Source organism: Cynocephalus volans, chromosome 8 (assembly GCF_027409185.1).
Source record: "Cynocephalus volans isolate mCynVol1 chromosome 8, mCynVol1.pri, whole genome shotgun sequence".
NCBI classification, from domain to species: Eukaryota; Metazoa; Chordata; class Mammalia; order Dermoptera; family Cynocephalidae; genus Cynocephalus; species Cynocephalus volans.
The window spans coordinates 82,207,018-82,230,543 of NC_084467.1; the positions used below are offsets into that span (position 1 = coordinate 82,207,018).

Sequence of the window (23,526 nt, forward strand, 5' to 3'; positions counted from 1 at the left end):
CTCTCTTCAGATGCCAGACAGAACATTAGAAAACCAGTGACTATGAATTGAATGGGAGAAGTCACTGGAAGGGTCTGCAGTTGAATCATAGGGGCATCATTTATCTGGTGACAGCTATATCAACAGATTCTACCAACCTGCTTTTTTAAGCAAATGATTTGAAAATTATTAGTGATTGATGAATGATTTGTGCTACTTTTATCACTTGTTAAAGTTTCATGTAGTTTAAAGAATAAAAGGAGTTATTTTACCTGATTTGTGCATTTGTTTATATATTTGTTGGCTTATGTATTATTTACATATTAATTTATTAGCTTGTCAAATATTTTGAATATTCCATTGTGTCTTGAGACTTGCTTTTTCACTCAACATTGTTTCTAAGACTGAGTCATGTTTATGCATCATTTTACCGTGTATACTATTCCATTATATAAATATATACAATTTATCCATCCTCCTGTGAGGGACATTTGGGTTATTTCCTGAATTTTGCTAACATAAACAGTGCTGCTTATGCACACACATTTTGCATATTTACTGATACAAGAATTTCTCTAAACTCTATCCCTAGGAGTAAATTGCTAGGTTATGGGTTATATTAATTTTCGATTTTAAAAGATAAGTTAAAAGATAACATTTCCGCCTCAAAGTTATTGTAACATTTTAATGCTCCTGCAAACTTTATATAAGGGTTACTCATGTTCCATAGCCTGGGAAACACTTAGGAGTCAGCCGTTCCAATTTTTGTCAGTTTAAAGGATGTAAAAGAGCATTTCATTGTAGTCTGTTTCCCTGATTATTGATGTTGAGCATCTTTTCATGTTTACTATGTTTCCCCTTCTGTGAAAAGCCTGTTTTTATCTTTAATTTTTTCTTTGGTTGGTTATCTTTCCATATTTATTCATGGAAGTTCTTTATGTGTGAAGGGTGCTAATTGTATTAGTGATCTCTTAGTGTGTAACATAGCTGGCTGATTTTGGGCTCAGTTTCTCACAAGGTTGCAGTCAAGCTGTTGGCCATGGTTGCAGTCATCTTACGGCTTTGGGGCTGGAAAATCCCCTTCAAAGATCATTCATGTGGTTGTTGGCAGGCCTCAGTTCTTTGCCATGTGGCTTTCTCCATAGGGATGCTTACAGTGTGGCATCTTGCTTCCCCCAGAGTGATCCATGAGAAAGAAAACACAGAAGCTGCAGGCTTTTCATAGCCTAATTTCAGACCTGACGCATCGTTACTTCTGCCCCGTGCTCTTGGTCGCACAGACCAACCGAGCCTGCTGCAGCGTGAGCACGGACAGCATAAGGGTGTGCGTACCAGGAGGCAGGGAATATCGGGGGCCGGCTTTGGAGGCTGCCTACCATCCTAATCCTTTGTGTTGCTAATATCTCATTGTTTCAGTTTCTGTGTAATATCTTTTGATGAACAGAAGTTCTTCATTTTAATGCAGATCTTTCATAATTAATGCTCTTTATAAGAAATTCTTAGGATTCAAAGTAAAGATATTCTATATTTTCTTATAAAAGTGTTATGGTTTTGCCTTTCACATGTAGGTTCTTAATCTAGATTTTATCTAGGTGTATGATGTGAGGTAAAGAACCTTTTTTCCCTTTTATTTGCTTACTCAATTGTTCAAGAATTATTGTAAAAAGTCATCCTTTTCTCCACTGGTTGGTGGTATCACTGTCATAAATTTCTAATGACAGTTTCTTAATTGCTGTAGCTTAATAATGAACTTTTATGTTTGGTAGGACACATACATATCTAGTAGGCATCACCAAACCGGGACCACTATAAATCAATTTCTCAGTTTGGGGTTTTGTTAATTTTACTCCAGACCTATATGAGGACAGGCCTGTGGTTACACATCCTCACCAAAGATGACTTTCATTGTAATTATTTTCTTTCTGGAGCTGTTATTTTGAAGACAGGCATGTTTCCTGGTAACATCCCTTTGCTGGCAGATGGATTTTTTTCTTAACCCATTATCAAGGACTCTTTAAGGATTCCTACTTAATGGAGGCATTTTAAGTTCAGCTCCCCCAAGACACACTCTCCAGTTCACAGAGCTGACATTAGTATTGCCTCTAGGTACACCCAGAAACCTTAAATTTTTCATTGCCACTTTTATGAATTTTGGTTTACTATCAGGAAATAGTCGCTAGGGCAGAGCGACTATTAGGAGGCTAGGAGGTAGAATTATTGTACTAAGACGAATTGTTTAATAATAAAGAGACTGGATACAATTGTTTCACAAAAAGATACAGTTTCATTCATGACTATTTACATTTGCCATATTTACTTAAAGAATATCATACAACTGATACCTTCTGAAATGTTTCTTGCTTTTCTTTTAAATTCTATTTACATTTATCTGACATGGAATTAAAACTAAAATGGTCCAAAATGATGATAATAGAAACAACTAGCCAACATAGCTAGTTCTTCTCTTAAATTTGCTGATCAACATTAGCAATAGTTACCTTAATAATAAATTATCATTCATTTTAAAATCAGTAGTAATTTTAAACAATTCATAAATAAGTGTGCTCTGTGCAATTTACACGTTTAATATCCTGTGGATACTAAAAGCTTGTATATTGTCAGATTTGCACGTTATTAATCAAATGACAAGCTTTCTCAAAGAAGAAACTAGAGAAGCTTGAAATATTATCCTCAGGTTCTCTGGAGAGTTATCAAAGCTCTGCCTGCTTTACAGGAGGAGGTTCCAGTTTACGTGAGAGGGCAGTTAAAATCTGGTTGAATTTTTCATATCTCTCTGACTGATTGACTTGTGCACCTTTGCTGCCCCATAGCAATCGCATTTGAAATTCAGTCTTAAAGAGTTCACTCATTTCTTCATCTGGTTGAAAACCTAATCAAAACAAAACAAAACATAAAACATTTACTTCAGTTCTGCCTAAAAACATAGTGTTAAAAGCAGACTGAACACTTGCTCAGTTAAAGTAGGATCAAAATGAACTTTATCTTCTCTCAGAACTTTAAAAAATGCCCCCAAAGAAAAATATAGAATATATGCTATATAAGGGAGGGCAGAGCCCTGCCCCAAAGGACCTGAGCACCTTCAGAGAAGAGATAACAGGTAAACTCACTGAAACACAATAGGATGAAATCTGTGTGTATAAGCAAGGAGTGTCATGGTACCTTGCTTTTCTGTTTGCTTGTTTTTGTTTTTAACAACTTTACTGATGTATAATTTACGTGCCTTATGATTCACCTATTTTAGCTGCACAGTTTGATTTATGATAGTAAATTTATAAAGTTGCACAACCATCACCACCAGTTTTAGACACTTCCATTGTCCTAGGAAGTTCCCTAGAACCTCTTTGCAGTCAATCCTTGTTCCCACCCCAGACCACAGCCAACCACTGATCTGCTTTCTATTGCGACTGTTTTACCTTTTCTAGAAATTTGATATAAATAAAATCATACAATATGGACTTTTTTGTGCCTGACTTCTTTCACTTAGCATTATGTTTTTTGAGATTATTCCATGTGTTGCATGTTATCTATAATTCATTCCTTTTTATTGCTGAGTAGTATTCAGTTATATGGACATACCACATTTTATCATTCACCAAATGATGGACACTTGGATTGTTTCCAGTTTCAGGCTACTGTGAATAATGTTGTGAACATCTGCATATAAGTCTTTGAGTGGACATGTATTTTCATTATTCTAGGAGTGGAATTATTGGGTCATATTCTTCGCTTTTAAAGAAACTGTCAAACTCTATTCCAAAATAGCTGTAACATTTTATAGCCACACTGGCAATGTATGAAGATTCTAATTTTTCCACATGGTGCCATCCGTTAGTTTTGTCACTTTTTAATTGTAACCATTTTACATAGTGTGGTGTTATCTCATGGTTTAAATTTACATTTTCCTAATTAATGCTTTGAACATCTTTTCATGTGTTATTTGTATATTTTCTCTGTTGCAGTGTCTATTCAAATATTTTGTGTATTTAAATCTTGTCCTCTCATTGAGTTGTAAGAGTTTTTTTTATATATTCTAGATATGTCCTTTATCACATAAATGTTCAGCAAATACTTTCTCGTAGTCTGTGTCTTGCCTTTTCACTTTCTTAGTGGTGTGTTTTGAAGAACAAAAGCTTACAATTTCTATTTATCAGTGTTTTCTGTTACAGGTCATGCTTCTTGTGTCCTAAGAAATTCTTGCCTAATTCAAAGGCACAAAGAATTTCTCCTGTTTTCTTATAGGAACTTGATACTTAAGCCCTTACATTGTGGGTCTATGATCCATTTTTTTGGATTAATTTTTATGTATGGTATGAGGTAAGGATTGGGATTCCTTTTTTTTCTTTTTGGCATATGGATATCCAACAGTACTGGCACCATTTGTTGAAAGACTATACTTCATCCAATGAATTACCTTGGCACTTCTGTTGAAAATCAATTGACAACCCTATGTGTGGATCTGTTTCTTTACTCTCTATTCTATTCTATCTAAGGGAAGGTCTAGTCTACTTACGGCCAGAGGTACTCAGACAACTATAGTAGAGAGGAAGAAGCCTCTAGCCAAAGAGTCTTGTGGTTCTCATCTTTTATTATTGTTGGAGTAGTTTGCTCTGACATTAAATATATTCCCACCATCTAGATCACAGGATCTTGGTGTTGGAAAGGACAATAGATACCTTTCCTTTCTGATGATGCCAGAATATCCTTGATGGATAACCAGCCAGAGGCCAGATGATGACCTCTATTCATTCAGTTAACACACTTTGAGCCCCTGCCCTGGGCTGGGTGCTGGTGAGCAAATCTCTGCCCTTACTGGGTTCACAGTCACTTCCAGCAATGGGAACTTGCAGTGTAAACTAGTGTCAGGATCAACTGATAAATCCCATCAGGTACCTTTAAAGTGATTTGCTGCAGAACAGCTTAAGGAACGCTTTTCTCAAAACCCATCCTAATATATTGGCTTATGCGATATCCAATGCAATATATTTATGGGCTTTGTATAAATAGGCACTCTAATAATATCTGTTGAATTGAATTGTATTTTTATTGTTTGAGTCCCACACTGCCAACACTGGAGAACGTTTTGAGGAAAACAGTGAAACAGCCAAGGTCCAGGGTTCGATCTCTATACCAGCCAGCCGCCAAAAAAAAAAAAAAAAAAGAAAGAAAAAAAAAGAAACAGGGACATGGTGTTTATAATGACAGCAGCAGCCACAGTGCAAACTGTTCAGTCCCACATTCTGGTTCTGAAGGAACAACTTTCCTTCAGGGTGAAATGAATAGGCCTCTCCTTCCCCACATAGTTCTTAACCTTGTAGATCAAACTGTGGGCTCTTAAAGAATTTTTAAAAACTATATATTGAGGAAGAGAAAACAGTCATCCGTGATGAGTGCCTTGGTAAAGCCCTAGTTCTAGCACTTGATCCCTAAGTGGGCTTTTTGCCTGCAAACCTTCCGCCCTCCAGCCTTCCTCCACACATACGCCAGGGTGATTTATGTTAAAACGTAAACCTGACCGCCTGACACCTCCCCACGTTTAAACCCTTCACTAGCTGCTCCTCGGCCACGGTGCTGCATGGAAGGCCCTTCTCCGCTGGACCCAGTCCCTCTTCAGCCTTGCTGGCCATTCCCTAGGTCCCACTTACACTAATCCAAACCCAAGGACTCGTGGCTCCCACCCTTCCCCAAGCTTGCTCAGTGTCACTGCTTGTGTTGTGCCCTCTGGCTGAATTCCCATCCCTTTCCATCTTTGTTTTCTGGCTGACTACTTTTGTCCTTCAACAGTCAATGGAGGTGTTTTCTCTTCCAGGAAGTGGCCCCACGTGCTTCCTCTTTCCCTGCATCTCTGACCAAATCAATTCACATGTGCTACGTGCCCCATGGTACACCCTGCAGTTACCACTGTGTGCTGAAAAACCTGTTTAAATGCCTCTAAACCCCTTGGGGACATCCGTTAAGCATGATGCTGTGTGTGTACTATGTCCGTGATAAATGCTTATCGAGCTAACTGAGGAAGCTACCTTCTATTACTGTAGTGCTTATAAGAAAGATCAGCTTACACAACACTCTGCCCAGCACTTTTCGGAAAGTGTCTGATGCCAAGAGCAGGGGAGCTCACTTCCCCGTGTGACTGGAAGGAATAGGAATGCAGATACATGAAGTCTAGATAAAACTCCACCTCCTCATGCTGGCCCATCACCTTTTCTAATCTCACTCGTTAGAGGTACTAATGGTAGACAAGCTGGCCAAGTCTTTCTTCACCCTTTCTCTTTATTCTATAAGAAGAATAAGGAGAAATAGGACACTTGAGTCATTTTGGAATTAAGAGGAAGTGGTGATGTAGGAAATGGAATTTCCATGCTTTAATCTTTCCTCCTTGGTCTCTCATTGAGGGCATCCATGCTCTTTCCTTCTTTCATTCCAGTTCTAAGCAGAAGGGAGAACAGCTTGCAGAACCCAGCTCCTACCTGCCAGGATCTTCTCAGCGTTCACCCGGTAGCTGTCCGCAGCCTCGGCCATGGATCGGGCTGTTGCCAAATGGTTCAGCATAATTTCACAGCTTTGGTCATTTTTTTCCCACATGTCAGTTCCTTCAAAAGTGACAGTCTGGCGCTCCATTAAGGTCACAAGAGGCATCAGCAGTGGGACTGATACATTGCTTGGGGGGACACACGTGGACTCTGAGGAATAAGGAGTAAAGTTTTCCGTATCATATTTTTTTTCAAACTTAATCACAGAGTGAGGTGACTGGTAGCCCATGTCGTGTACTAGCAACTGCAGACCTTCTACAAGCGATGCTTCCTCTGATAAAAGCCTTGGGAGCATCGACAGTCCTGCAGATAACTCAGGGCCTCACAATATGCCCTGTTAAATGCTTTGACAAACAGAACAGATACGACCTAATGTTACTTTTAGACACAGACCCCAATGGGGCCGCCAGCTGTGCTCACCTCTGCCTTCGTGCAGGAGTTTGCTGAAGGGCTTCAGCTGTTTCTCATAGAGAATGGCGGTTTGGGTGTACTGGTGCCGCAGGGCAGTCCACGTTTTTTCTAACCTTGTGATCTGGAGGAAAGTAAGGTTTTATTTTGGAAAGGCTCTTTTTAAAAATTACCTTTTTGCTTAAATTTTGGAACAGGTGATAGGTGCACATGGTAAAAAAGTCAAAGCAGTTGAAAGGAGGGTACAGAGAAAACGTAGTTCCCCACCCCATTCTGCAAGTGCTCGAATGGCCCATCCCAGAGACGCAACGCTCTTCAACTGCTTGAATGTGGGTGCGTGTGTGCGAGTCTATACACACACACCTTCTAAATAAATAAATGCATATCATACTATATGTAGTTTTCTGTTCCTTGCTTGGAAATCATTCCTTATAAGTACAGGTAGAACAGCACAGAACAGTCTTATTTTGTTAAACTTCTGCATAATGTTCCACTGTATGGATAAAACATAGTTTAACTAGTCTCCTATAGATAAGAGTTTTAAATATTTTGCTATTACAAAATTACCTCATAAAGTTTTTGAAAATATGCACATGTGCAAATATCTGGGGGATAAATTTCCAGAAGTGGAACTGTTGTGCCAAAGAGTACATACATTTCAATTTTGATAGGTGTTGCTAACTGTCCAACACAGAGGTTAGAACAATTTAATCAACACGAGGACATGGCACTGACTGTCCTAAGATAAATGGTCGCCCACTCACCATAAAACAAGCAAGCCTAAGTGTCTGAAGTTTTTTTACCTGAAACAAGGAAGGACACTAGTATTTAGGGAATGAGAGACAAATTTGTATGAGGTATATGGAGAATTTCATTTAATCTTCCTAACGCCCAATATGAAGGCAGGTATTTCGTCCTCATTTTACAGATTAGATAACAAGAGATTAGGTAACTTGCCCAAGGCCTCCCAGCTAGTAAGTGCAAGAGCTGAGACTCATTTCCTTGGCCTCTAAGAGCTGCTGTGTATTCTAAGAGGAAGGTGAGAAGGGTCAGCACCAGCAGATTTGCTGGGAGGAAAAGTCTGTGGCTGGTCTTCCTCTGGCCCCCACCACGTGCCCCCTCTCCTGATAGGCCCCTTCGTCCCTTCCCCCTCGCCGAAGCATCCGCATCTGCCTTTCTGAAAGAAGCCCTTGTGTCTGGCTAGACCCATCGCCTGGAAGTGCTCTCTTGATACTAGAAGCTGAGAAGGCAGCACAGATGGCTGTAGTATAAGGGCAGGTTTGGAGAGCGTCACCTGCTGAGATCTTGGGTTTTCCCTGGGTATTCCACTTCCCTCCCCAGCAACCTCAGCCCGGGGCCCTGAGTCCCATGGAGGCCTGTGGCCCCTCACTGCTGAGATGCTCCAGAAAGGAAACATCTGGCACTGCTAGAGGGCAGGGAGCTGCCTACAAAGGCATGTTAAGGTGGTTTGGGACAAGTCCCTAACCTATGAGCTCAATGTCATGGAAAGCAACCATGAGATCCCAGAAAACTTCCCCTTTCCTACTCTCAGGGAATGCTCTGGGTGGAGGACTTTACACACAGCTTAGCTTGTTGGCTCAGCTGTCAAAATTATAGGCGTTTTAGAGGAAAGAAACATGATGCAAATTAAAAACACCTGAATGAAAAATTATAAACTCCTGTTTTTATAGTAGAAATCAGTATACCACGGTATGGCAGAATTTATGGGCTGCTTATTTCAAATATCGGTCCTACAAAATTCCAGTGCACCTGAAGAAGTTTTAAAGCTCTTAAAATATAATTGAAATTGAATTGCACTCCCCACTCAAATTCCTGATGAAGGCACTAAGTTGTTCGACTTCTTGTTTTTAAGGTGACCTTGTTTAATGCAGGGAAATTGTGTTCCTTCCACATTCCGACTTGGAGGACATGTGACTGTAGCTGTCTTCCTCAGTGGCAGTGATGGATTTTAAGTGAGCACCTGGCAGAGACAATCTGTGGCTACGAAACAGTCAAGCTAAATGACCAGCAGTTTTGGTGTTACTGGTTGCAAATTTGGATTGCAGGACTTTAAGGTCCTCCAAGCATGTTGGGCTTGGAAGAACAGAAACGGGAAAGCCAATTATGAACAATATGACAGCAGGATGACTTTCTTCTATGAGGCCTGTTTGATTTCCATGTTTTCATTTTTGACACTAATCCTAAAAAACCCCTGCCAAAGCAGATAAAGTCAAATGCACGATCTCAGAAACTCTACTAAGGGGTTATAGGGCAGGTGGCCCAGGAATCTGAATTTTAGAGCCTGTTTTAGGTGACCTTAGGACCATACTTCAAGATTAACTACTCTAGGGATTCTCTGATATAAGCTCCCCAAATGTCTTGGTTTCCCAGTCATTACCCCAAAGTGCCAACATGCCTGGTGGCCCAGATGGAAGCAGTCTCATTCTCATGTAACACAATTGAGCCAGATGTCTCATCCTAACCAGTTCTCCAGGAATGCTAATTTTTCGTGAGGATGACTCTTGTTATTGTATATCAAAGAGAAAGCATGGATTGTCTGCAGTTATCCACTGTTTTTTAAAAATAGAGCCAAAATTCTTAGGATACTGGTCTTGATTACCACCTATCAGAAGCAGCTTTCACTAAGATTCAATTTACCTTTTGAGATTGACTAAAATAGTCTGTAATTTGCTAAGCATAGGCATGCAGAACTCTTTGCAGAACATTAAGTACACATAGGCCTGAGGGCCACACAAAGCAAGTGGGAATTCACCTGTGGCATTTCCAGTGCTTTCATGATGGCTGAGAAAGAGTAGAGATCTCCCATGGAATCTTTCAATTCCACTGCCACCTGGATGATCCTGTTGAGGGTGGCTGCTCGGTCCTCCAAAGTGCCTGTGCAGCCCAGAATGTCCACCGCAATGCCGATGGCCATCGTGTTGTGCCTGAGAGGGAGGAGATTGGTGGACAGGCCCAGGGCCAAAGGGACTAGGAGAACATTAAGTCAAATCAGCCAGGAACAGGACTGTTCTGCACCGTTTGCTGCTATTGCTCTGAAATGCGTTGGCAGGTCAGACAGTTTGGATGGCTAATCTCAACAGAGAGACCAGCCCCTAGCAGGCTGACTGCGGCACGGCTCAGGCCAGGCTGCACAGAGGGTGTACTATGCACTCCAAAGCAAAATGCCCCAAGACAGGGCCAAGTTCAACCCTGGACAGGGACCATGAAGAGAGCCCCCCGGGGCAAAGCTGCTCAGAAGGGCATGTGGCTCCTTATAAACCCCTCTTCCCCCAACACACAATCATGAGAGGTCCAAGGAGACACCAGCTCCCCGCAACACACATTGGGAATCCCTTCCTCGGGGAAGCCTGGGGCCACCTCCACAGAGCCCTCCTGACTGGGGAACAGATGACATAGGAAAAATAAGAGATTATGCTTGATCCAGGAAGACAACAATGTATCAGAACAAAGGAAGGAAAGAGGAGCTAAGAATAGTGTTCTGCAGCACCAGCCACAAAGTGAATGAAGCTGTGGACAAAGACTGAATAACTGATTTCAGGAATTTGTCTAGAAGGTCAGACCCTAGTAAAACCAGTCTTATTTCTCCCAACAATCCTCCCTTTTCTCATCCTGAATTACAGGGGTCAACCTCACAGACCCAGAACAGGAAGCAGCAGGGTGATCTTTTTTCTGCAGGACAATAGGATTAATATGAACGGGGTCAGTGGTGGCAGGAAGCAGACTGAGACCCCCTTTTCTTCCTCGTAAATCAGGACCCAGGAGTTGACTGCTTTGGGCCAGAATTGCCTCAATTCAGTTTCTTCCAGGCTGTGGTATAAGCGCTGGAGGTGGAAAACCCCCCTTTCATAGCTATAGTTACTAAGATGCGACATGCTTTTGAAACTCCAGGACCATGCTGTGCTGACAGTTCACGGCTAAGGACACTAGTGCATGGCTAAGGACACTAGTGCATGGCCGTGCTGCTCCCTGTCCCCAGGTGTGTTGGGCTCTCCTGTGCTCTCCTTGAGCAAGGAGCAGCATTGGTTCAGCTAGTGCCCAGGACTGCTAATTTCTCTAATGTTTGTTAAATAAGTCCTGAGCTCTGCTGTCCCCGTGTTTGTACATATTCGCATATGGTGCTCACTTGTAGAGTGACCTTAGGCTGTTCCCTAACTGCTCCACTCCTCGGCTGCTTCATCTGTGAAATGGGAGCAAGGGCTGTGAGAAAGAGACTGTGTGTGGGTGTAGAAATAATGAAAGTGCCTGGCACTGGCAGGCACCTAATCAAGAGCAGATGTTACTACATCGTCCCCATGTGTACGTCTCTCCTTCTGCATCTTGGTCCATTTTGCCTGTTTGTCTCCATCTCCTCTCCTTTTTCTCCATTTATCTTCTTTTCCTGATTTCTTGTCTTTCTCAATTAGTGGATCCAAACATAGACCTAAAGTCTATTTTTATTACTTGTATTTTTTGAAGAGTTTTGTTATCCATTTGCAAAGTATTAACACTGAGTGTAACATTTTAGTTGTTTCTTTTAACTAACAGTAACTTCGCATGCTGCATTCAATTGATTATCTTTAGTCAGTGTTTTCTACCCTGTTTTAATGGCCCTTAATAAAAGAGAGTTTCTTGGCTCCTTCTTTAAGACCTGGTGTTGTATCAATGGTTGGCTGTGTAATTACATCCATTCACTCCAGCAGCATTCGCCTAACACCTCCCGTGCACAGCACTATGGGTGAACAGCTCAGGATGCGTGCGGTGTAGGCGCCAGTGGTCGGCACCAGGGGCACTCAAATGTTACACGAAGGACATTTCCAACTAGTTATGCCTGGAATGGGTGAGGTGGTAAATTAAGAATAAAAGCTGGTTTTGTATTTGATTCTCAACTGCAAGAAGGTGATGTCATTTGACACTTCAGGACCCTATAACCTTGGCCTTTATTTAGTAAACACATTGTAATTAATAAAACCACCCCCCAGCCTCTAGTAGGTAGGCCCCACAAGTCAGCCTGGGACAGGAAACAAACCAAGGAGCAAGAGCCAGCCAAGCAGCAAACAGGAGAGATAAAGAAACGATGCTGACAAGAGTGAAAGTCAGAAAATAGCAGAGAAGCCCTAAACATGCTGCCCAGCACACATGCCCCAGCACACCTGAGGATCCTAATAAAACAAGGTTTGGATGTGTTCAATTTGGAACCTGGGGAGTCTCCAGGCTGAAATGCCTCACACAAAAAATGGGGAAGTTGGGCATACAGCTTGGCTCTGTTGATTCATTGACCACTGGGCCACACACAACAGACAGGAAGTGAACAGCACTGGGAAGCCAGGCCCCTGGGGCACGAGGAGAGGAGGGGACATCTGCAGAGAGAAAGGCTAGAACCTAGGAAAGTCTCATCAGAAAAGCAGGGAAATGCAGAAGTTGGATCTGTAATTCCCCCAAGGCCTTAAACAACGGGTGTTTCTGAACAAAGTCAGCAGGGCCATTTCTTAACCTCCCTCCTCCACATGTCTTCATCCAGAGTGTTTATTATGGGCTGCATCTGCAGCTGTGGGGCCCTAGCAACAGTGGCGATGGAGTTGTTTTATCTGCTTCATCACCAAGTAACCTGAAAGCAGCTATCTCAATCCCCCGGAGTTATCTGAAATGCAGGGTTTCCTTTCTAGGGGCTGCTGTCCTAGGACTGCACTGTCCACTAGCCATGTGTGGCTATTCACACTTAAAACAGTACAAAATAACTAAAAAATTCCATTCCTCGGTGGCATTAGCCACATTTCAGGTGCCCGACACATATGGCTAGTGGCTATGGTAACGGCCAGTGCAGATCAGAACATTTCTGTGATCACCGTCATATGGAGCACTGTGACCTAGAACATCATGGGTAGCCATGGGCAGGCAGTCATTGCAACTGGTACATGGGGTGGAAAAACAGAAAACTTAAGATAGTCTTGCCCAAATCAACTTTTTTTTTCACGTGTCAGAAAGGCCAACTTTTGTGGTAAAATGGAAATCTAGTCTAGTACTTCTTTTCTTAAAAACATGCCTCACTGTTCATGTGTGTCTAACTTTTTTTTTTTTTTAAAAAAAAAAAGATGACTGGTAAGGGGATTTTAACCCCTGACATGGTGTTTGTCAGCACCACACTCTCCCAAGTGAGCCACAGGCCGGCCCTCATGTGTGTCTAATTTCTATCTCATGCTCACATGCGTTTTTCTCATAGACCCCCCCCAAGGCCCTGGCTTTTCCTGACAAGAGGACAGTAAAGCTTCAGAGGTGGAGGGCGAGTGCCCTCATCCCCTTACCTCTGACCCCCCATCTGTCCACCCCTCAAAGAAAATGTTTGGACTCTGTTCTTCCCAACCCTTCCCACGAATTCCTCCAGCAATCTGAAACTCCAAAGAGACAACAGCAGGCAACTCCATGGGGCAGGCTGCAGGAGGTCCAGGAAGATGTCCCAGCTCCTGCCCCAGGCTGGCAGGACTTGCCACTTCTCTCCACCCACCACCTTCAGGAGTAGGGACAGGAACCCGTCCTTTGTTCTGATTGTGCCTCACTGCCTCTTTGGCTCGGGCTTCTGGGAAGAGCTGCCTGGGGCCATGCACCCTGCAGCGATGCCACTCTGGGGCGGGGTGGGTGCTGCCCTCTCTCCGCTCTGACACCTGCAAGGAGTCGAAAGGGTCAGGAATGCAGAGGACAGCACGGCTCACCTTTCAATTATGTCCAGGCGCAGCTGGTGTCCATGAGGCAAGGTAATGAGCTCTAGCCCTGAGCTCACGCCCATGTTTCTCCTCATCTCTTCAGAGACTTCAAGTATCCTAGCAACCTGTCAAGAGCCAAAGTGGAAATACACTGGATCAGGAAGTGGGCTGGCCGGGAACATGGACTTAGCACATGAAAGAAATACACCGACCTGGGGCCATGTGGACGCACCCTACTTACTTCATTTCTTTATAAGCAGCAACATCCAAAAGGATGGCTCTTATAAGATATCTGGGGCATCCTAGAACACCTATTAGAACATAAAACCTAAGTGGGGAAGGAAAGACTGGGGAAACACCTAAACTGGTTGCAGAATCTGCAGATTTGCCCAGAACAGTTTATTTGTCAGACAGGCGGGATCCTGCTGCGATGTTTTGCTGCCAACAGCAGGGCTTTGTGTGTGCACAGTGACAATTCCTGCAGCGGAGAAGCAGAATCCCACCCAAGCTTGCCTCTGGTGGGCTTTGCCATTTATGCTGTCACTGAACAGCCGTGGCTGGCTGCTATTATCCTTAATTATGCCTCTCCTGTGCTCAGTAAATGCACCATATGTCTGGAAACTATTAAAAACACATATGGTGATTTGAAACCCAGGGTCTCAAAACACACCTACTTCTCCTGAGTGGTTTTCCTTAAAGGAAATCTTTGCCTAGGCAGCTCTCAGTGCATCTCAATTCTAGTGTGTAATCATAGTTTATAGGAATCAGGTACTAGTTGACCAACTCTAGCTCTTACATGTTACGCTGAAATGTGACAACAGCTTCAGTGTGCCTCGAAAACAGGGCTGAGATACTAACAGTGCAACCAGCAGATACAACATAGACACATGGCCCAGGACGATTGCTGTCCTTGATCCAGTGGACTTGTCCTCGACCATAATTATCCCAGGCGTACGAACAATGCAGATGTCTTCATAATAGGCCACAAAAAACATCTGGAAGTTTAGCTGATATTATTAGCCCTGACCTTTATCTTCTGTGGTTGAGCAAAGGAACCACTGTCAGCCCTGGGGGAATGAGCTGCGGAATTAGCTATCCAGTGGCAGACCCCAGAACAGGATGTAGAATTCACACTGTGCTCTCACCTATGCTCTCTGGGCCTCAGTTTCCCCTTTTTAAAACAGAACTCCTAAGTTCACCTTTCTCAAGGACTTTGCAAAGGATTCAAATGACTTTAAAACCCCACAAAGCTATTTGAAAATACAAACTGTGAATCACGAGCCATGTAGAATTCTGGCTGGGTCTTGGGAAAGTGATTTACACCTTGACTTTGGCAGGGCAGCCCAGATGCCAAGCTCTTCACCTCTGGGCCTCACTTCTAGCTGCAAATGTAGTAGGTGGAGAACGGCACCCATCTGCAGTGTGGGAGGGGCTCAGTGGCTCCTAACCGGGCCCTTGGGAATGGGGGCTGGACACTGCTGGGCAGGCAGTCTGAGGGCTCTCGGGATACCTGCTGTCCTGATGGCCTTTCTGGGCATCTGCCCCCGGGCTTTGCACACAGTGGACATCTGCACATGGGGCCCAGATGCTGCCCAGCAACTGCTCTTAGCTCTAGGGTGGCCCATCTGGGCTGCTGCTTTTGGGATGGGGAACAAGAGCAGTTGTTTTATTTCCCTCTTTGAGGTGCTGGTTGTGCCTGCTTTGATGTCAGTGGTTCCAGGAAGAGAATAAGGAAATGGTGGTGGAGGTGGGAGGGAGAGAAAAAGGAAGGCCGAACACAGCACTGCCCTAGGGGGTGGGGCAGGCGGAGGCTCCTGCTCCTGGTCTCTGCCTTGCTGCCTAGAGACTCCACGCAGCTTCTCTTCCAGGGCTGCCTGAAGGCAGACACAGGAGCGAGGCCCCAGGAGGACTAAATGCACCAGAGCAAAAAGGGGGCAGCTTGCACATCAGCTGAGAACAGACTCGGGTTCTAGTTTCATGGCTGTCAAACTTGGTGGAAGTTTCCAGCCCTCTGGCAAAGAGCAGGAAGGCATCTCTCCTCCTCCTACACTATCTTCAAGCCCAGCCTAAGGCCACAGGATTCATTCCCCACTGGAAATTGGGCTAGAATCTCACTGCTGGCCTGCTGGCATGGTTCTGCTCTCAGATCCGGGCCCAGCATGACCGACTCATGAGAACAGAAATCCTCAAGCTTCTTACCTCTCAGGCAGGTTTAACTCGCTTTAAAGTGAGGTAAGGAATTAACAGGCAGATTATCTGACCACCTGTGAGCACTGCCCAAGGACTCCCAGCAATGTGAACAAGCCCTCCTTCTCCCAGTGCAACCTGCTCCCTGGCTTTCTTCTTGGGGCCTGCCCGGCAAAGGTGTGGACACCTCTGCACTTTTGTTCCTCAAAAGTCTATTGGGGAGCCCTCAATTGACTGCAGAACTCCCTGGGAGAGTATTCAGAGACTGCATTTCCTACCATGATTCATGACTCGGGAAGGAAAACCCAATTCCTAAATAAGCCCTGACCCTTGAAGCTAACTGACTTCACTGAGCTATGGTGAAAGATGACTTCAAATCTGCGGGGACTTTATTTGTGGCTCAAATACCCTAGGATCAGTCTCTTCATACTGAGGGGATGGGCTCAGCCTGAGACACCTGTTATCTAGAAATATCTCTCTGAAGGGTGAGGTTGCTTTGGGACCACCTATAAACAACAGCCACCCACATTTAAATGAAATGCTTCCTATCCAAAATGATGATGATGTAAACGTATTTATTTAGTAACATGGAGATACGTTATTCAATGAAAGACTCGGGATTGAGAACTGTATGTACAGACCAGTGCCATTTCTATGGTAAACAAACATTATGCATGCAGTTATTTACATGTATCTATTTGCAGAACAAATGATAATGTAACATTTTTACATATAGCAAATGTTGACAATGGTGCTCATCAGGAATCTAGATTCTGTGTGATTTTAATTTTATCTTTTAATTTGCATTTTATAATTCTAAATTGAGCAAGTATTGTAAAAAAAAAAAAATCAAGGTAATGTTAAGAATGTTTACTCAAACTAAAGACTTTAGTAACGAAATAAATATATTATAAAGAAACAAAATAACCAAAGCTCTGCTACTCCAGAAACTACATTTTCATCTGCAATCTACTACTCTCCTTCGGCATTGGCTTTACCACTTCCGATGCAGTTGAGGGCAGGAAGAATTTTTCAGTAAGCACCGGGTGGGAGAAGGCGGCTCCTGCAGAGGCTCCGCCAGCAGCAGGCCTGGATGGGTGTGGGGTGGCCTGTGGCAGCAGCTGCCATTTCCTCTGCCCAAGGTGAATTGTCCAAGCCTCCTGCCTGGGCAAAGGTTGTCCTGACTCGTGGTTCCCACCCTTTAAGTAAATCCCCACACCCCTGCGATCTTCAGACTTTTCTTATGAGCAAAGCGGAGTGAGCCAGAGAGGACCCGGCCCGCAAGCACTCACCTTGCAGTCCATGCTCAGCATGTGCTGGGCAATGGCCCTGGCGTCACTGTTGGTGAACAGTTCTTTTGCACGTTTCAACATTGCTGTTTCCAGAGGCTTGTTCTCGGGAGGAAGAAGCTTCGACTCAAAGTGGTTGGGCCTGAACGAGGAGACCGTCTCCAGGAGGGGTTTCACAAACTCGCCCCCGTCCTCCTGCACCTTATCCATCTGCACTGCTGGCACTTCCCAAGGTCTCGGCCCATCATCACCATCAAGGATCAAGTAGTTGGTGCCAGAGTTCCGGGGACCTGGCGCCCCATTCTGCTTGGCTGTCGGCAGCTCTGTGTGGCTACCCTGGGAACATAAGGGCAGTCGTGCTCCCCTGTCACAGCCTACGGCAAAGGCTGGGTTCAGTTCAGAGTAGTTGGCCTCCGAGTTGTGCCAGACAGACGGGGATGGGGGAGCCTTGAGAAAGGGCACCTTGCAGGGCTTGGGGGGTGGCTTGGGGCACAGCTGGCTGTCTGATCCCCTCAATGCTTCCCCAGCCCTAGGGTCCGAGGAGACCCTCCGAACCACCGCTGGGCTCAGGGTGGGCTCGCTGCCTGTCCTGAACACGGGTGAGTTTGGGCAGGGGCTTGTGTCCACACTCGGGGGCTGAGGGGGCAGCTTACAGCCTGTGGAGGACAAGAGAAGGTCAGAGAAAACTCAGCTGTTGGAGAACACGAAAGAAAACCAGAGTGACAGCTTCCCAGCCCTTAACTCATATCCTTGGGTTTCGATTTTCACTCCCAAAAGAAAACTCAGTGTGAGTGCCCCATGCCCAATCTAGAGCAGCCTAGAACATTGCCAGGGCTAAGCTGCCCCCGCCCCCCGGGGGCAATTCTAAATCCCAGGGACTGCCTGGGCTGCAATATCATTTTTAGGCCACAGAAGGTTGGCATGGTCAGAACAAGAAAATATATTAAGCTTGGAGGGCAGTGACTAATGTAATCTTGCCCTAAGAAACATAACTTTTCAGCCACATATAGCATAAGGGGCCCTGAATCACTCTCAAAGCCAGGGCAGATCCCAGCCAGCTTTAAAGGGAGAGCTAGAGACACAGGGAAGGGAGAAAATGATGTTGAGATAAGCCACATAGAAGTAGTTTACAAAGGGGCTTTAGGAAAATCACTTTGTGGTCCCAAGGAAGGTCCGTTATGACAATAATGATAAATAATGCCATTTCCTCCTAACAGAATTGCTTGCTAGGTTTCCCTACCCCCCATACCTTGTCCCTCTTCTGGCCATGAAAGAAGCATGGAGAGGAAGGGGGTCTCTCTGCACAGCTGCTCTGCCAGGAGCCCCAGGATCAACCCACCCACCCTCTGCCCAGGGAGGGCACTACGGGGGAGGCTCGTTTGTCATGAAGAGCACCAGTTAATGAATGGGCTTGGAATCAGAAAACCCAGGTTCAAATGCTGGTGATTGCTCAGCTGTGAAATAAGGATAATCATACCCACCTTGAAGGCTTGTTACGAGGCTTAAAAACTAGCACACATAAAGCATCTACCTCAGCATTTTGCAACCAGATATATTTCTGCAAACCCCTTCCCCTGGGGATGCAGGCATGGAGTTTTATATCATTTTCAAACTAGGTGACGAGATGAAATGGGGCAACAGCCTGGAGGAAATCAGGGTTACACAGCCACTCTACTCCCCCAAAATTCCCAAAGACATACCTATTGGCAGGTAACTTTCCGACTGGTGGGCTTTGAGGGATAAGGCTCTTCTGTCCTGCATGTGATCCAGGCAGGCTGGCTGGCTACCACTCTTCTCTTTATTTCTGAAACGGAAGACAAATGGGGCAGAAACGTGTCATTAAACCATAAAACCTTCAGGCAACGTCATGGAAAGTTTAATGAAAAAAAAAAAATTGCTCAGAATGAGAGTGCTACAGCAAACCCTAACAGTAATGTCCACCGAAGGAGGAAATCACTGATGGAACCATTAATAAGCAACTGTGCTGTGCACTCCATCCCGGCGTCCCCGTGACCAGTGCAGTTAAGTCCTAGGAGGCCTCCTCTGAGCGTCTCCACCCTGTTGAACAGAGCAGGATAAAACTTTCATGATACTTTTGGGAAAATCTGACGCACTGGAACATGTACTTCTAACAGAGCCTAAAGGTACTTACAGAACCAGGGGAAACGACTTGTTTAACTAACATGCATTTTCCACAATGCTTCACAGTGTCACACTTAGGAAGCTTCGAAGCTGTGGAGCAGTTTTCCTTTCAGTACAAATCTCAGTGTCCCCCAAATAATCTGCAGGATCGCTGGGGAGGTGGTCATCCCATCCTCCTGGCTGCTCAGGGGGCCCTACAGACAGCCTCTTCCTGCTGAGTTGGGAAAAAGGACGAGTGTGGTCACCAAGCAGCAACTGGGAGGCACAGTGCACAACCACAGAGGGAGGGGTGGAAGGTAACTGGCAACACATTTGCTATTATTCCTTCTGTTCCTTTCCAATCCAAACTGGGAAGTTCTCTAATTAGTACCAAGCAACAGAATCCCTCTCGCTAGAGGAGAAGGTGCTGCACCCAGCAAGTTGCAATGAACTTTAATTGGCCTTCCCACAAGCAAGCATAAATCAATCTTAAGTTATAGAAACCAAAGTTCTTTCCTACCTTTGCAAGCACCAAAAAATAAATAAAAATTAAAAAAACCCCAAACTCCCAGCAACAGAGAAATCCCAGCAACCCCTCAGAGATAAGACAGAGGGCAAATTCCAAAAGGAAATGGCTTCTGAGAAGTGATATTTAAGCAGTGACCACTGCAATCGGTCAGACTCCAGGGCCTGGAATGCAACCTGGCTGAGGTGCACACCTTAGCCCGGGCCCGGCTGCCAGCCAGCCAACCCGTGGGCCTGACGTCAGGGCGGGTGGCGCCTGGCCAGAGCTGACGTGGGGCAGCCACTGAAGGGCAGCAGGGCAGGGCACCCGGCCATTAGGCCATCTTTCATGTTCAGTCACCCCACTCCCAGGTTTAGACATTTCTGGGCATGCTGCCTAAGCGAAGTGGTGACAAGTCTCAGGAGGCTCTGCATTCCAAAGGGCAGCCAGAGAAGTGGTTCTGTGAGGCCTGTCTTGTCGACTTAGAGACTTTCTTAGTCTTTCTTTCATTTCTTATCTTTTAAAAAGAAATTAGGTTTTAACCCAGGATCACTGTGGGCAGACATGGAGGCCTTCCTCCCAGTAGCACACTGGGCTGCGGTTCTGCTGTGCCACTAGTCATGCTCCCACTGCTCATGACATTAACTCCCTGCTTCAATCGAGCAGCCAAGCCCTATTCCCAAAGGAAACAGAAAGGAACGGTACTCCTTTTATGTTTTAAGGGATCTCAAGTCAAATCTTACCTCTATGAAAAGGAGGATTTCTAAATATCAGTTCTTGCCTCCCTCCCCTGCAGCTGCCCTGAGTCTTACCTGCTACTGCTCTCCAGATAACAATTACCATGATTATGAGCACTTACCTAGCACCTCCCACGTGCCTGTGCTGTTCTAAGTGCTTTGCATATCTTAAATCATTTAACCCTTCAAGCCCCAACTTTCCAGATGAAGAAAGTGGGGCCCAGGTAACTTAAGTCACTTGCCCATGGTTGCACACAGCTGGCCAGTGTGGAGCCAGCAATGAGTCCCGGCAGCCAGGTCCACGGCCAGATGATGACTAACATGTAACCTGTGTTACTCGCAGAGTCCTGTATTTTGCTTCTGAATTTTTGCCATATAGAAATTACAGTTTGTGACATTTCTTCTTGGTCCAGAAAGAAAACCAGCTAATGGAATACAATGTGTTGACTTGCATTTATAAGCTTAGAAGCCGGGAGCCAGAGAAGGGTTGTTGCAAAACTGAGGGGTTGGGGCTGGGGATGGTCTACATCCCACAGGCAGGCCAGCTCCGTGCCTGCTGTCCTCTCCTGGCACAGTTAGATAATTCACACTAGGACTCTAAGCTCCATGAATGACAGGCGCTATGCAAATACAGGCACCGTCAATGATATTCGATGGTGGGGGGCCTCTGCTCAGTTATGTTTTGAGTTCCTAATTTTCCATTCAATTCTCTCAAATCTCCCTCATTCGCCAAGGTCCAGGCTGCAGCCCCCACTCTCTACAGGTCTCCTGTCTTCGAAATCTCATCTGTTCTCACTGACTCAACCACCTTTTCCACACGGACCAAGCCCTAATCTGAGGCTTCAGCCCTAACCCCCTCCTGGTCCCCAGAACTGCTGCCGGACACTGACACTCAGCAGGCCCACAATCTTATCTCAGAGGCGATACCTTGTTTCTCCTCCAAAGTCCCCCCTCCTGGTGACTCCTGTGATCCTCAACTTGCCTTTATCCACACGCAGAAGAGTCCTGGGAGGCCGGGCTCCCGCATCTCCTGATCTCCACCTCTCCACTCCCAAGCCCTGGACCCTCCACAACTCACTAACTGGTGCTTCCTCTCTCCCCTCGCACACCGCCGTCCAGTGTCAGGTCATCACATTCACCATGTTGCGTCTTTGCAGCTCCTGCAGAGCCCGTAGCCTGGCATTAAGGCCTCCACCATCGGGCTGGGGTTACCCACCTAAACCTACCCCTACCCATCCTCCCCTTGCCCTTTTCCACCTCCACACTTATGCTCGTGCTGTGCTCACCTGGAACACCCTCCCCTCTGCAGTGTCTCTCCAAATTTCCCCTGACCTTCAGACCAGCCTGAATCCTAGCTCCTTCTCAAAGCCTGTCCTGTCAGCCCGGCTCTCCCCATCCTCAGCTCCTGCACCATTTATATCAGTGCGATTCACCGGGAACGAAAGCACACTGCCTCTTGGCAGCTATTCTGCTGACGGCTGGCATGCTTATGACCATCTTTTACTGTCTCTCTGTTCCAGGGTGAACGCCTCATCTGCCTAACTAAGCTTGGGCACCCCCAGCACCCCTGCCAGTCCTGACCCACCTGAGGAGGTTCCCCCTGGGCAAGCTCTGCTCTTGGGCCTGGATGCCGCCCATGGTGAGGCTCAACCTCTTGGCCACGTCTGGCCTTCCCTTGGCGAGGCTGCCCTCCCGGGCCTGGCCTGGGGAGGTGCCGTACCGCTCCTCCAGGCACCGCAAGGGAACCGTCCTGTTGATGGGCTGAAAGATGATGGCGCCGCTCTGCTGGGAGATGGGCCGGCGGTTGCCCACGTAGCAGCGCACCAGGCCGGGGATGGAGTCGAAGCTCTCCATCTCAAACTGGTACTGCACGCGGCTGTAGGCCTCGCTGAGCCGCAGAACCGTCCGCATGATCTTGAAGTGCTGAGCGAGGTTCTTCCACTGACAGGTCAGGACGAAGTTTCCAGGGCTGGACAGAGAGTCGCGAACCAGGAAGTCACCATCTCGCTGCACAAGGTTTTCAGACACCTTTGGGACAAAATGCTCAGTGAGGAGTAGGAAAAGCAAACTTAATTCCTTTTGAAAGCTTTGGACCACAGAGACAATGCCAATATGTCTCTTCTTTTTTAGTCGGCTCTTTAGTCTTTCAAATGTCAAATTCCTGGAAGATCCAATCATTCGCTCAAGAACTACTTACTGACCACCTGCTATGTGCCAAGCACTGAGGATGCAGCAGTGAAGGAAGCAGGTGACAGTCCCCACCCCGTGGAGCTTCTATTTTAGTGAGGACAGATGAGCGACAGGTATGGTTTGTTGCATGTTATACAGCTAAGGATAAAGTACATGGGGAAGGGAGACAGGAAGTGTCCAGGAGGGGATGAGGGCTGTACTATAAAAGAGGGTGGTCAGGGAGGTGTCACGAGAAGATGACATTTATCAGACTTGAAGGTTGTAAAGTGACAGAAAATAAGAAATGAGAAAACGTGTGCCTGCTGGGTCTGATGTTCCCTCTCCAACTGGTGGGGTGAGGAAGAGGAGGGTGTTTATTGGCATCTAGAAATCATCCCTAGAGCCCCCTCCTGGGACACCCTCTCTAGGCCTGGCCAATGGGGGTGGGGGGCGTCCGTGTGCAGGAATGTGAAATCAGAGACGTGTGTGCATTCTGGACACGTGAATTACTGGCTAGAAGGCCCGGACAAAGTCAGGCTGGGGTCCCTTACCTCAAAATGTTATTGTCAGGATTATATCTATGCATACATAATACATGCAAAGAACTAGTACAGTGCCTGGAACATAGTGGATGCTCAGAAACAGTTAAGTATAGGGACGGTGATGTTTATGGCAAAAGGAGAATTTATATTGCTTTGCGGCCTGGTTGTTCCTGTAGCCCAGCCGTCTGGGATTGCGTTCTGGATCAGCTGTGGGACTTTGGACAAGTTATGTGATCTCTTTGTGGCCCAGTTACATCAAAAGTAAAATGAGGATAATAATATTATGTACAGGGTGGCCATAAAGATTTAAAGGAGTAAAATGTTAGCCCTGACTATTATTATCATC

General features: G+C 45.6%; 1 protein-coding gene across 7 annotated transcripts in view; it reads right to left on the reverse strand.

Moving 5' to 3' along the window:
- Nucleotides 1-2,290: 2,290 nt before the first annotated feature.
- Nucleotides 2,291-23,526, reverse strand: part of BCAR3 (BCAR3 adaptor protein, NSP family member) — a 108,864-nt gene continuing 87,628 nt past the window's right edge. For 6 of the 7 annotated variants that reach the window (XM_063104033.1, XM_063104032.1, XM_063104036.1 and 3 more), the window contains 8 exons: nucleotides 22,055-22,497; nucleotides 18,807-18,910; nucleotides 17,110-17,762; nucleotides 13,640-13,755; nucleotides 9,709-9,880; nucleotides 6,948-7,059; nucleotides 6,465-6,677; nucleotides 2,291-2,869 (listed from right to left, as the gene is read on the reverse strand). In XM_063104033.1, the coding sequence (XP_062960103.1) occupies nucleotides 2,691-2,869; nucleotides 6,465-6,677; nucleotides 6,948-7,059; nucleotides 9,709-9,880; nucleotides 13,640-13,755; nucleotides 17,110-17,762; nucleotides 18,807-18,910; nucleotides 22,055-22,497 (1,992 nt within the window). In that variant the 3' untranslated portion in view covers nucleotides 2,291-2,690. Of the gene's footprint in view, nucleotides 2,870-6,464; nucleotides 6,678-6,947; nucleotides 7,060-9,708; nucleotides 9,924-13,639; nucleotides 13,756-17,109; nucleotides 17,763-18,806; nucleotides 18,911-22,054; nucleotides 22,498-23,526 lie in introns of those variants that run through there. The other variant, XM_063104039.1, reaches the window with a different exon arrangement.